Consider the following 15,231-nt stretch of genomic DNA (forward strand, 5'->3'; position numbering starts at 1 on the left):
ACACCCACCACCCTTTGAGTGAAAATGTTACCCCTCGGGTTCCTATTAAATCTTTCCCCCCCTTACCTTAAACCTATGTCCTCTGGTTTTCGATTCCCCTACTCTGGGCAAGAAACTCTGTGCCTATACCCGATCTATTCCTCTCATGAGATGGGCATCATTAAATATTTATTTCTGGTGTTGCACTGATATTAATTACGAACTGCACTTCCATGTTTCTATCTAATAGCCTCTTAATGGCCTTTATGCCACTATTGTCTCTGTATCCACCATCACCCCTGGCAATGCTTTCCAGTCCCTCTTTAGTCTCAGGTTAAAAAAAACTAAACATGCTCTCTAGACATTTCCACCCCGAGAAAATGATTCTGTCGTTCTACCCTTACATATGCCTTAGTTTAGTTTAGTTTAGAATTACAGCATTGAAACAGGCCGTTCAGCCCAGTGACTCCTCCCCGACCAGCGACCCCCGTACACTAGCACTATCGTCACACACACTAGGGACAATTTACATTTCTGCCAAGACAATTAACCTACAAACCTGTACGTCTTTGGAGTGTGGGAGAAAACCGAAGATCTGGGTGAAAACCCACGCAGGTCACGGGGAAAACGTACAAACTCCGTACAGACTACACCCATAGTCAGGATCGAACCCGGGTCTCTGGCGCTGTAATGCCCCTGTCCCACTTAGGAAACCTGATCGGAAACTTCGGGAGACTTTGCGCCCCACACAAGGTTTCCGTGCTGTTCCCGGACGTTGCAGGTGGTTGCCGGAGGTTGCAGGCAGTGGAAGCAGGTAGGGAGACTGACAAAATCCTCCGGGAACCACACGGAAACCTTGGGTGGGGCGCAAAGTCTCCAGAGTTGTCCGTTCAGGTTTCCTAAGTGGGACAAGGGCATAATAAGGCAGCAACTCTACCGCTGCACCACAGCGCTGCTTCTCATAATTTTATATAATTCTATCAAGAATGTTCATCATTTTTCATCATTTTTCTGATGAAAAGTCAACAAGATGAAATGATAACCCTGTCTCTCGAAATTCTTGAGTAGCTGCCACATTTAATGGTTTTATTCCATGCTTCATTTGTTGACAGACAAGGTCCTTGGCATTACTTAACAACCATTAAATCATTCAGTGTATTTTCCTGTTCAATTTCCCAGCAACTTTCCTGAGAAACAAATACACAAATATACTTCACAGGAACAGTCACAACCAAAACAGATCTGAGAGAAACGAGGAACTGCAGGTGCTGGTTTACAAAAAAATTACACAACATGCTGGAGTAACCCAGCGGGTCAGGCAGCATCTCCGGAGAGCATGAATTGGGGGTGTTTCGGGCTAGGACCCAATGATCTTAAATATCTTGAGTTTAGTTTAGTTTATTGTCACGTGTACCGAGGTACAGTGAAAAGCTTTTGTTGCGTGCTAACCCGTCAGCGGAAAGACAATGCATGATTATAATTAAGCCATGCATAGTGAAAAGGGCCTGTCTCACTTGCGCGTAATTTACGCTACATCATTTACGTGCATCGTAACACGCACGTGATGCCGCATGGTACGCGATGACATAGGCAGTGATGCGTGGCGGCGCGCGCCGTTGCAGGATTTGTGATGTACAAAATCTTTGCATGCTATCCGCGTGACGCGCAAATGACGGCCAAGTGGGACACGCCCTTGAAGTTACACGATAAAGGAAATAACATGAATAACGTTTAGTGCAAAGTGCCCATTAAAGTCCGATCAAAGTTAGTCCGAGGGTCTCCAATGAGGTAGAGGGTCTCCAATCGGGTGGCGGCACGCACGGCAGCCTCGTCAGCAGTCTGTTCGTCCTTTCACTCTTTTTGTTATTTTTAGTCTGTTTAAAAGAATGTTCCTGGAGGTTTCTTAGTCTTTTTTATATGGGGGAGGTGGGGAGGTGGGGAAGGGGAAGGGGGAAACCGTTTCCCAGTCACTACCCGGTCGAGGATGCGTCTATTCTCCGAGTCGCATTTTCGCACTGAATTACCATCGCGGAGCGGGCGATGCCTTACCGGGGATCGCCGTGTTGGAGCTCCGGAGTGTTGGGCCTGCTGATTACATCGCGGAGCTGCGGTTTGCGGAGCTTCCAGCCACGGGCGGCGCTGACGTTTAACATCGCGGAGCCTGGGATCTTAGCCGAGGATCGCCATTGTTGGAGCTCCACCCAGCTCGGCCTGTGGACTTCGGGAGCCGCGGTCTCTGGTAGAAAGTGGCCATTTCGGAAACTCCATGTCGCTGAGAGTGTTCTCCGTTCCGACGCCAGACCTCCGATCATCCTGGCAAGAGGGCCTAAAACATCGGGCAGCCATAGCGGCAAAAGCAGAGGCCTGACCACGGGTGAACAAAGAGGAAGATGACTGAACTTTATTGCCTTCCCTCACAGTGGGAAACATTGATTCTGTTGTGGTGGATGTTTATGTTAAATTCTATCATGAATTGTGTTCATTTTAGTCGTATTGGCTGTACGGTAACTCAAATCTCACTGTACCAATTAGCGCACGTGACAATAAATGTCTCTTGAACTCTTGAACTCTTGAGATAGTAGTTCAGGACCGCTCTCTAGTTGTTGGTAGGATGGTTCAGTTGCCTGATAACAGCTGGGAAGAAGCTGTAGCTGCTGTTAGTGCTCTTAGTGGAGTAGTGCTGGATTAGTGTGAACTTGTTTGGCTTGGGGGACATCCTAATCCCATGAGTTCACCATTACATTTTTAAGGGTGACTCACTTGTGGAATGTCCTAATCGCATAAGTTCACTATTTCATTAGTCTAGGGTGACTCATTTTGTTAGTTTAATTTGTCAATTGGTCAACTAGTCTGTTGGTCTTGGATATTTCTGAAAATTAGGAAGACAAAAATGCTGGGGAAACTCAGCGGGTGAGGCAGCGTCTATGGAGAGAAGGAATAGGCGACGTTTCGGGTCGAGACCCTTCTTCAGAAAATTAGGGGACTGACCAGGATTGATTAACGCTCAATGCATAAACTATGAAATCCAGCAGGCAATAAAAACCTAACCTATGTGAAACCCAAAGTCTGGAATGTAAAGGTGAACTGAGGTTTGGACCTTGCTTTGGTGGGTCGATCTGTTAATTTTTATACGGGATGCATTGTAGATCCACTCCTATTATTCCAGGATTGGTAGAGTTAAACTATGAGGACATGACTTGGCTTGAAAATGAAAGATTTGACTGCAGTAATTAAGCTGTTTGAAAGGCTAAATGGCCCTGAGGGGGGAGAAATGGAGAAACTATTTCCTCTGATGGACTGAAGTAAACATGATCTTCAAATCTATGAAAGTTTTGGATAACATTTTAACACAGATAGCAAGAGGAATTGCAAATTCGCTTCTCTAAGTGGTTCAGAATGGTGGGACAATCACAGCTTTTAAGACGGTAGGTTTGGTCATTCATAACTATCACACGTTAGATTGGGTTGATGTTAAGAAAGTTGACTATGTGGGAGGTAGAGTCAACTGGCAATTGTTACTCATTGCATGTTCGGAGATTGTAACACAAGGCAAATCTCTCCCCCATGGAGCTGTGGAAGGATTAGCGCTGATCTTTTGACGACAATGAGCCAGCTGGCACATAATATGCTGAGGATCCCTGCTCTCTTCCAAGGGCCACAGTTAAAGTAAACCTCCATGGGTGGCACAGTGCACATCGGAAAAGAACGGCTGCCTCACTGCTCCAATGATCAGGGTTCAATCCTGACCTCTGCCTAGAGTTGCCAACTGTCCCGTATTAGCCGGGACATCCCGTATGTTGGGCTAAATTGGTTTGCCCCTATACGGGACCGCTCTTTTCCTGTATTTGACTGTTACTACTCGGGTCGAGGGGACTGTCGGGTCGGAGCGCCGCGTCCGGCCCCGCCTCACCCGTCCCGACGTAGTGCAGCCCATGGAGTGCAGCAGCAGCAGCAGCAGCAGCGCCTCGCCCGTGGCCCCGTCGGTCGGCTGCCCGGCCAGCTGTCCGACCTTCGGACCTTCGCTTACCGCCGACACCACCACCCCTCCTTCTCACGGCCGATCATCGGTTCATGAGTTGGATGGGGTGCCGGACTTTGCGCGTGACCTTGCGCGGCCCGGGACAAAACTCCTCAGCTGGCCCCGCCGGCTGGGCTTTGTGTGCAGTCCAGCACCCCGGGCCAACTCATCATTCACCCAGCCACGGCCGAGTCGGTCAACGAATTGCCGTTGGGAATTTGTCCCTTATTTTGACCTTTTGTCCCTTACTTTGGAGTGAGAAAGTTGGCAACCCTGACTCTGCCACTGCCTGCATGGAGCTTCCATGACCCATCTGCACCTCTGCATATTTTCCAAAGGGGCGTTCCAATTTCCACCCATAACCCAGGCTGGTAAAAGTCCACTGTAAATTGCCCCTCATGTGATAGGGAGCGGTGGAATCTGAAGGGGGTTGATGGGAACGGGGCAAGAATAGTTTGCAAGGAGAATGAGTGGGGATGGAACTGCAGATGCTGGTTTAAACTGAAGATTGGCACAACTCAGTGGGTCAATGGCTCAGTGAATAATGGAAAGAAAGAAGAAAGGCAAAACAAAAACAGAAAAATAAAAGGACAAAAAAGAGAAAGAAAGAAAAAAGTGGTGATATACCTGCCTCACATCCCTCCCCACCCACCTCACCCAATCCGTAATTAGATTTAAATCCAAAGTTATGTTGTGCTATACTATCCATGTAATAAATCAATCTACTTCTTCTTGCGTATGGCGTGCACTGCCTAAAGTTGTAGGACAACTTGTTCTGTTTGGTCTTAGAAACATAGAAACATAGAAAATAGGTGCAGGAGTAGGCCATTCGGCCCTTCGAGCCTGTACCGCCATTCGATATGATCATGGCTGATCATCCAACTCAGTATCCCATCCCTGCCTTCTCTCCATACCCCCTGATCCCTTTTGCCACAAGGGCCACATCTAACTCCCTCTTAAATAGAGCCAATGAACTGGCCTCAACTACCTACCTACCTGTCTGAAGAAGGGTTTCGGCCCGAACCGTTGCCTATTTTCTTCGCTCCATAGATGCTGCTGCACCCGCTGAGTTTCTCCAGCACTTTTGTGTACCTTCTAAGGACGGACCACGTGAAGGTTGCAATCTCCCACCCCTGATAAATCAATGAATGGTGTCCTTGTCTTCGAAAAATGATCTGTTTTTTCTGCCAAGACTAGTCTAATATTTTCAAGATGTAGCATCTCAGACATGTTCATGATCTACTTCTTAAGAGGAGGGACTAATATATGTTTCCAAAATTTGGAAAAGTGACGCGCTAGATTTTGTTGTCACAGGTCACCCTGGGTCAGCAGAGTTGTGGAGCCTTCTCCGAGAAAATTCCGAAGCCAAGCTTGCACTCATGGATGCACAGATGTCCAACGTATTCAAGGTCTGTATGCTCAACATCATCACAGAACATCGAGAATGAGCCCAGGAATAAATGGGCTACCACACGATGAGCTATCAGTCTGAAGCAGAGTCTCACCACGAAACCCCGAAGATTGAGGGGTGATCCCATAGAAACTTACAACATTCTTAGGGGGTTGGACAGGCTGGATGCAGGAAGATTGTTCCCGATGTTGCGGAAGTCCAGAACAAGGGGTCACAGTTTAAGGATAAGGGGGAAGTCTTTTTAGACCGAGATGAGAAAAACATTTTTCACACAGAGAGTGGCGAATCTCTGGAATTCTCTGCCACAGTAGGTAGTTGAGGCCAGTTCATTGGCTATATTTAAGAGGGAGTTAGTTAGATGTGGCCCTTGTGACTAAGGGGATCAGGGGGTATGGAGAGAAGGCAGGTACGTGATACTGAGTTGGATGATCAGCCATGATCATATTAAACGGTGGTGCAGGCTCGAAGGGCCGAATGGCCTACTCCTGCACCTATTTTCTATGTTTCTATGTAACATACGATGAGCCATCAGTCTGAAGCAGAGTCTCACCCCGAAACGTCACCCATTCCTTCTCTCCAGAGATGCTGCCTGTCCCGCTGAGTTACTCCAGCTTGTTGTGTCTATCTTCAACAAATGAGCCGTTGACAGCACTGGGCCTGTACTCGCTGGAGTTTAGAAGGATGATGGGGTGACCTCATTGAAGCATACCGAATAGTGAGAGGCCTGGATAGAGTGGATGTGGAGAGGATGTTTCCACTAGTGGGAGAGTCTAGGACCAGAGGCAAAGCCTCAGAATAATACGATGTACCTTTGGAAAGGAGATGAGGAGGAATTTATTTCCTTAGAGGAAGACAAATGGCTGTGGAGTTCATTGCCACAGATGGCTGTGGAGTCCAAGTCAATGGTGGTTTAAGGTGGAGATTGACAGATTCTTGATTAGTACGAGTGTCAGGGGTTACGGGGAGAAGGCAGGAGAATGGGGTTGAGAGGAAAAGATAGATCAGCTATGATTAAATGGCGGGTTAGACTTGATGGGCCGAATGGCCTAATTCTGCTCCTAGAACTTATGAACTTATGAACCTATAGAATAGTACAGCACAGGAACAGGACCTTTGACCCACAATTTTATACTGAATATTATGCCGTTAGAATGATCTGATCTGCCTGTAGAGGATCTAGATCCCTCTATTCCCTGAACTTCTAAGTGTCTATCCCATAGCCTCTTCAATGTCATACATGCTCCACCATCACCCCTGACAACAGGGTTGCCAACTTTCTCACTCCCCAATACGGGACAAATTCCTGACGGCAATTCGTTGACCGACTCGGCCGTGGCTGGGTGTGTGAATGATGAGTTGGCCCGGGTGCTGGACTGCACACAAAGCCCAGCCAGCGGGCCAGCTGAGGAGTTTCGGCCCGGGCGCTGAGGGCGTGCGCAAAGTCCGTCACCCCGTCCAACTCATGACCCGATGATCGGCCATGAGGAGGAGGGGTGGTGGTGGTGTCGGCGGTAAGCGAAGGTCTGAAGGTTGGACAGCTGGCCGGGCTGCCGACCGACCGACGGGGCCACGGGCGAGGCGCTGCTGCTGCTGCACTCCACGGGCTGCACTACGTCGGGACGGGTGTGGCGGGGCCAGACGCGGCGCGCCGACCCGACAGTCCCCTCGACCCGAGTAGTAGCGGTCAAATACGGGACAAACCAATATAGCCCAATGATGTCCCGGCTAATATGAAACAGTTGACAACCCTACCTGGCAATGTGTTCTAGGCCTCCACCACCCTCTGTGTAAAATGAATTGCATCACACATCTCCAATCTGACCTCCCGCTGGCTCAGCACTTCAAATCCCCCTCCCATTCCGTATCCGACCTCTCTGTCCTGGGTCTCCTCCATGGCCAGAGTGAGCAACACCGGAAATTGGAGGAACAGCACCTCATATTCCGCTTGGGGAGTCTGCATCCTGGTGGCATGAACATTGAATTCTCACAATTCTGTTAACCTTTGCTGTCTCCTCTCCTTCCTACCTCAGCCCTTGGGCTCCTCCTCTTCCTTATTCCTTTCTTCTCCCTGCCTCCCCCCACCCCCAATCAGTCTGAGGAAGGGTTTCGGCCCGAAACGTTGCCTATCTCCTTCGCTCCATAGATGCTGCTGCACCCGCTGAGTTTCTCCAGTATTTTTGTGTACCTTCCATTAAACTTTCCCCGTCTCATCTCATCGCTGCCCTCTAGTGTTGGGCGTTTCCACCCTGGGGGAGAGGTCCTAACTGTCTACCCTATCTATGCGACTCATCATTTTATATACTCCTACCTAGTCTCCCCTCACCCTCTGCCGTTCCAGAGAAAACAATCCAAGTCTATCCAACCTCTCCCTGTAGTTGAAACCCTTTAATCCATGCAGCATTCTGGCAAACCTCAGCTGCAGCCTCTCCAAAGCCTCCACATCCATCCTGTAATTGGGGCAACCAGAACTGCATGCAATACATCAAATGCAGCCTAACCAAAATCCTGCAGAACTACATCATTTTTTTTAAGGCATTTGAAGTGTACAGTATGTTAGCCTGGACCTTCTGTCCATTACCTAGAGAGTCATAGAGTGATACAGTGTGGAAACAGGCCCTTCGGCCCAACATGCCCACACCAGCCAACATGTCCCAGCTACGCTGGTCCCACCTGCCTGCGCTTGGTCCAAACCTGTCCTATCCTTGTCCCTGTCTAACTGTTTCTTAAATGTTGGGATGCTGCCAACCTCAACTACCTCATCTGGCAGCTCGTTCCATACACCCACCACCCTTTGTGTGAAAAATGTTACCCTTCAGATTCCTATCTTTTCCCCTTTGCCTTGAACCTGGGTCCTGTGGTCCTCGATTCCCCTACTCTGGGCAAGAGGCTCCGTGCATCTCCCGATCTATTTCTCTCATGATTGTATACACCTCTATAAGACCACCCCTCATCCTCCTGCGCTCCAAGGAATAGAGCCCCAGCCTGCTCAACCTCTCCCAAAAGCTCAGACCCCCTAGTCCCGGCAACATCCCCGTAAATCTTCTCTGAAGCCATTTGTTCCCAATGTAGTTTGATGTTTTGTAGCCAGTTGTTTTTCTGTCTACCTGGAGATGAGGTGATCAGGAAGTTGGTGAGAGATGGGAGTAAGCAAGAAAGAAGATATAGACAATTGCTGGCTCCTTGAGAGGGGCAATGCAGAAGGGGATGCGCGGGGGCAGGTATTTTACGCAGAGGTTGATGCATGCCTGGAATGCGCTGCCAAGGATGACAGTGGCGAGAGGTACTAAACTTGTGTTTAAGTGCCTTTTAGATAGACACATGGATATTAAATGGATGAATGAATGAATACGTTTATTGGCCAAGTATGTACACATACAAGGAATTTGCCTTGGTGCTCCGCTCGCAAGTAACAGCACGACATACAGTAACAATTAAGAATGATACATAAAACATTAAACATTAATAATAAAACATTACAGTTTAAACATGTGAATGAAATAAAATACCAGAGCAAAATGAGGCTGCAGACTTTTGGTCATTGAGGAGAGCTACTACTCGTGGAAAAAAAGCTCTTTTTGTTTCTGGCTGAGGCTTTGACAGTCCGAAGTCGCCTTCCAGATGGAAGTGCGGCAAAGAATTTGTGGCCAAGGTGAGAGGGGTCAGAGATGAGTGATTTTACTGGCTCGCTTCCCAGCCCTTGCAGTGTATTCAGAGAATGGACGGATATACAGGCAGAGAAGAAAAGTTCACACTGACATCATGCACCAAAGAGCCAGTTTCTATGTTGTACCGTTCTATGTTTTACATTCATTCAGTTCAGTTCTGTTCAATTTATCATCACATGCACAGGGAAAAGCTTTTTGTTACACGCTAACCAGTCGGCAGAAAGACAAAACATGCTTACAATCGACCCATGTCGTCACTTGCGGATGGAGCACCAAGGCAAATTCCTTGTATGTGAATACCTGGCCAATAAACTTATTCATTCATTCATTTACAATCATACATGATAAGGGAATAACGTTTAGTGCAAGGTAAAGGCAGCAAAGTCCAATCAAGGATGGTCCAAGGGTCATCCATTTATCAGCACTCCACACTAATAAATGAAAAGAAATGCATTTGCCAAATTAAATCCTGCCGACTTTACTGGATCTGACGTCAAAATCAGTACTGCGTTCATATATTAATATTACTCCTTTAATGGCCAATTATATCTCCAATTCTTCTATATTACTGGAGCATGGAAAAATATAGCACATAAAGAGGCTACTTGGTTCAACGTGTATTTACTAGCTTTTTGAAAGAGGAATTCGAAGTCACACTCCCAATAACGCAGCATATTTTTGCTTTTCAAAAATCTTTTGCTTCATGTAGGGTATTTACTAAATCTCCTTCCAGCGTTCCCTTGGGCAGTGGAGCCTAGAGTTTAACTCATAGTTGAATTATTGGTTCTTTCCTGACATGCACCATTAAATCTGTCGCCATCCTAATCGTTTTAAGGACGAGAGGGTCTGAGCTTTCGCGGGAGGTTGAATAGGCTGGAGCAGAGAAGGATGAGGGGTGATCTTATAGAGGTGTATAAAATCATGAAAGCAATAGATCAGGTAGACGCACAGTCTCTTGGCCAGAGTTGGGGAATCGAGGACCAGAAGACATAGGTTTAAGGTGAGGGGGGGAAAGATTTAATAGGAATCTGAGGGGTATCCTTTTCATGCAAAGGGTGGTAGGTGTATGGAACGAGCTGCCAGAGGAGGTAGTTGGGGCAGAGACTATGTCAACGTTTAAGAAACATTTCGACAAGCACATGGATATATAGGTTTAGACAGATATGGGCCAAACACAGGTAGGTGGGACTAGTGTAGATGAGACATGTTGGCCTGTGTGGGCAAGTTGGACCAAAGGGCCTGTTCCACGCTGTATCACTCTAATGCCCCTGTCCCACTTAGGAAACCTGAACGGAAACCTCTGGAGACTTTGCACCCCATCCAAGGTTTCCGTGCGGTTCCCGGAGGTTTTTGTCAGTCTCTCTACCTGCTTCCACTACCTGCAACCTCCAACAACCACCTGCAACCTCTGGGAACCGCACAGAAACCTTGGGTGGGGCGCAAAGTCTCCAGACGTTTCCGTTCAGGTTTCCCAAGTGGGACAGGACTAAACTATTTCAATCAGTAATTGGCGATTGGGAGACTGATATTATTCAAACTGTTTTTGAGAAAGAAAATTGCTTCCAACATAAGATTAAATAATACAGCCTTCGGCAAATCTTCACAGGATGTTAATAATATGTTTTACTGTGAAATAAATCAGGGTATTATCATCATGTTTCAACAAAAGCTCAAATACTAAATTAATGACTACTTTCCGCTGTTCTTGGCTTCGCTGATTTTATTCCAAGAATTCTTGTTATTGCCTTCTGCGATAACATCAAAGTGCTTTCCAAGTTATTGCAAAATAGGTTGGAGTTTCAAACAATTTGCAGGAGTTCATCATAGTTTAAATGCAGCAGCTTGTATGTACAGGCACTTAAACTGACAACTGTCTTATGACATGCATTGCCAATGGAAAAGTTGGCAATTTTGTATATGTCCTCAATTTAACTTTAAATAATGACATTCCCCTCTTTCTCTCTGCAATGTTCATTCATGCGTTGCTTTGTATGGCTGGGTAGGTAACATTATTACCCACCCTTTATAAACTTGAGGTAAATGCTACAGTCCTGGTGATTATTTAGAACTGAGATTACTGATGCGGCACGGTGGTGCAGCGGTAGAGTTGCTGCCTTAAGGGCCCGTCCCATGAGCATGCAACTGCATGCAGCTAGCGCGACCAAACCGGAAGTGGGGGCCGCACGGAGGTCGAGTGATCCCGTTGACGTGAAGTTCGAGCGAAGGCGTATGCCGTCAAGACGCTGCGTACGGCGTCGAGACGCTGCGCACGCCCGTCGAGGCCTCGATGCGGCTGCGGGCCGGCAGGCCGTTGCCGCGCGGAATTTTTGGACAGTTTTTCGGAGCCCCGCGCGATGTCGGGACCAGCTCCGCACAACTCCATACGGCTCCGGCGATCGAAGTGGGACCGGCCCCGCGTGGCCGTACGGCTCGAGCGACCGCGTTAGGTCGCGCTTGCCGCATGCAGTCGCATGCTCGTGGGACAGGCCCTTTACAGCGCCAGAGACCCAGGTTCATTCCTGACTACAGGTGCTGTCTGTATGGAGTTTGTACGTTCTCCCCGTGACCACATGGGTTTTCCCCGGGTGCTCCGGTTTCTACCCAAACTCCAAAGACGTACAGGATTTGTAGGTTAATTGGCTTTGGTAAAGATTGTAAATTGTCCCTTGTGTGTAGGATAGTGTTAGTGTGGGCGGTGATCGCTGGTCGGCGCGGACTCGGTGGGCTGGCGGACCCGGTTTCGTGCCGTATTTCTAAACTAAATGAAACTAAACTAAACTAAACTATATTTGTTTTTTAGGTTAGTTAGGTTTACAGCAAGGAAACAGATCTTTCGGCCCACCGAACATCCATTCACATTAATCCCATCTTATCCCATTTTCTCATCCTCTTCCTACACTCTTACAAAGGGTCAATTGAACTCCAACCTGCCATGTCTTTGGGATGTGGGAAGAAACTGGAGCACCCAGAGGAAACCCACGTGGTCACCGGGAGCACATGCAAACTCCACACATACAGCACCCGAGGTTACGATCGAATCTGGGTCTCGATGCTCACATCGGCTAACATGTCCCATCTACACTAATCCCACCTACTGTACCTGCGTTTGGTCCATATCCCCCTAAACCTGTCCGATCCATGTACCTGTCTAAATGTTTCTTAAACGTTGCCATAATACCTGCCACAACTACCTCCTCTGGCAGCTCGTTCCATACACCCACCACCCTTTGCGTGAAAAAGGTACCCCTCAAATTCCTATTAAATTTCCCCCCCCCTTCACCTTAAACCTATGTCCTCTGGTCCTCGATTCCCCCACTCTGGGCAAGAGAATCTGTGTGTCTACCCAGTCTATTCCTCTCATGATTTCATGCACCTCGAAAAGATTTGCGTAATAAAGTAATATATTAAACAATAATTTGCTGAAGATCCTCACCAATTTTAACATGTATATTTTATTTACTAGTCTGTTTTCAGTATCTACACCAGAGACCTTCGGATGAAACAAGACCGACATCTACATCTCAATTGCTTAAGTGATGATTGGGTTAGTAAGTAAAATCTTTTGCTGGCACAGTTTCCCTCATGAGTCATTATATCTTTAAGGGAGATAGAAAGATTCTCGATTAGTACGGGTGTGTTATGGGGAGAAGGGAGGAGAATGGGGTTATGTGGGAAAGTAGGCTTGGTGGGCCGAATGGCCAAGTTCTGATCTATTACATGAACGTATTACAGCTGGCAGGTGGTCGGGTTGGTAGGAGGAAGCTTTAGGAAATTCCTTCATGCAGAGCTAATGGAGGTAGATACCTTCACAATAGTTAAACGTTGACGAATACTTGAATCGCTTCGACACAGAGAGGTATCATAAGGTCATAAGGTCATAAGAGATAGCAGTAGAATTAGGCCATTTGGCCCATCAAGCCTTCTCCGCCATTCAATCTCTCCCTCCTAACCCCTTTCTCCTGCCTTCTCCCCATAACCTCCGATGCCTGTACTAATCAAAAATCTATCTTATCTTGTCTATTGCAGGGTAAATGGGATGGAAGCCGAAATCTACAAAGGGTTGTCACTAGGCCTATGTTTGTGCTGTCGGACTCTTTGATTCAATACAAAAGCATTTCTTAATCTCGGATCTTATCGAAACATATAAAATTACAAAAGGACTGGACAAGCTAGATGCAGGAAAAATGTTCCCATTGTTGGGCGAGTCCAGAACCAGGGGCCACAGTCTTAGAATAAAGGGAGAAGCCATTTAAGACTGAGGCGAGAAAAAGCTTTTTCACCCAGAGAGTTGTGAATTTGTGGAATTTGCTGCCACAGAGCGCAGTGGAGGCCAAGTCACTGGATGCATTTAAGAGAGAGTTAGATAGAGCTCTAGGGGCTAGTGTAATGAAGGGATATGGGGAGAAGGCAGGCACTGGTTATTGATTGGGGACGATCAGCCATGATCACAATGAATGGCGGTGTTGGCTCGAAGGGCCGAATGGCCTCCTCCTGCACCCATTTTCTACGTTTCTAATGGACTTGTGGTGACATGCAACAAGCAGAGATTTTCTTTATTGATCACATTAAAAATGTTTTGCTCTGGTTCAATTAGACCGAAATATTTGGATCATTGACAATCTTTTTCAATTTAACAAGTACAATGGCACAAAATATGTCACCAGCCAGCGATTACTTTAGTTTAGTTTAGTTGAAAGACACAGTGCGCAAACAGGCGCTTCCTGTATGTGGGATAGTACTGTGTGGGAAGAAACTGCAGATGCTGGTTAAATCCGAAGATAGACATAAAAAAACTGTAGTAACAGCGGGACAGGCAGCATCTCTGGAGAGAAGAAATGGGTGACAATTTTGGTCAAGGCTAGATAGTACTAGTGTAGGGGTCATCGCTGGTCGTTGTGGTCTCAAAGGGCCGAATGGCCTGTTTCCACACTGTACCTCTAAAGTCTAAAGCCCGAGAGTCAAAAGCAACAAACCAAGAGAATGATAGAATTCGCTAGAATTTAGAAGACTGAGGGGGGATCTTATAGAAACTTCCAAAATTCTTAAGGGGTTGGACAGGCTACATGCAGGAAGATTGTTCCCGATGTTGGGGAAATCTTAGAACATGGGGTCACAGTTTAAGGATAAGGGGGAAATCTTTTAGGACCGAGATGAGAAAAACATTTTTCACACAGAGAGTGGTGAATCTCTGGAATTCTCTGCCAAAGAGGGTAGTTGAGGCCAGTTCATTGGCTATATTTAAGAGAGAGTTAGATGTGGCCTTTGTGGCTAAAGGGATCGGGGTATGGAGAGAAGGCAGGTACAGGATTCTGTGTTGGATGATCAGTCATGATCATATTGAATGGCGGTGCAGGCTCGAAGGGTCGAATGGCCTACTCCTGCACCTATTTTCTATGTTTCTATGTTTCTAGAACATGCTGTAGGGGCTGAATGGCCTACTGTGTTTCTGCTTTCCAAATGGGTTACGTTGAGTTCATAAGATTATTAACCCAGCAAACCACTATGAATCATTGACTCTTTTCCTTTCCTTGACTCGTGGCAGGAACAAGATTTTGAGAAGCTCCATCACGCCCGCTTTCACAAATGTGCCAGTCATGTGCGTAACAGCTTGGGCCTGATGAACAGTGCCGCCACAATCAACAAGAATAGAGCCTCTGTCATTATTGCCAACAACCCTTTGCCTGACATCAATGACATGCATGGCAAGGACAGTCCAATGCGCTTCCTAGGCAAGAATCCATCAAAGGTAAACACGAACAAGCTTAAAATTAGTTTTGTTTCGTTTGGAGATGCAGGGAAGAGAAGCGTTCTATTAATTTGCCTGCACCACTGTTTGGTCCAGTGTAGTGGCTTAACACACAAACACACAAAACTTTATTTTAATTTTTGTTAGAAGTAAGTACAATAATATGATACCTTTTTAGGTACCTAGTATATATTGGCATGTTACAATTCATGTTCAGCTTCTTATTATTTTGATTTTAACGATTAAAAGGAGACAGAGACAGATACAGACACCAAACTTTGCCCCAGTGAATTTATTTTGAGTTGAACCTTCTTCTGACTTGGCTTGAGAAGTAGATGCATGTATGTTGTTTCCTCTGACCAGGGTGTCTTGGTTCTTGGTCATCCAAAATATTCCAAATTGGAATTTAAAC

General features: G+C 46.7%; 1 protein-coding gene across 4 annotated transcripts in view; it reads left to right on the forward strand.

The window, feature by feature from the left end:
* Positions 1-15,231, forward strand: part of LOC129707926 (uncharacterized) — a 55,781-nt gene that overhangs the window by 24,139 nt on the left and 16,411 nt on the right. For all 4 annotated transcript variants that reach the window (XR_008725256.1, XM_055653395.1, XM_055653394.1 and 1 more), the window contains 3 exons: positions 5,312-5,406; positions 12,537-12,617; positions 14,616-14,819. Coding sequence is in view for 3 of the 4 variants with exons in the window: in XM_055653395.1 (XP_055509370.1) it covers positions 5,312-5,406; positions 12,537-12,617; positions 14,616-14,819 (380 nt within the window). In the remaining variant the exon portion in view is untranslated. The remainder of the gene's footprint in view (positions 1-5,311; positions 5,407-12,536; positions 12,618-14,615; positions 14,820-15,231) is intronic.

The sequence above is a fragment of the Leucoraja erinacea genome, chromosome 22, assembly GCF_028641065.1.
Source record: "Leucoraja erinacea ecotype New England chromosome 22, Leri_hhj_1, whole genome shotgun sequence".
NCBI lineage: Eukaryota > Metazoa > Chordata > Chondrichthyes > Rajiformes > Rajidae > Leucoraja > Leucoraja erinaceus.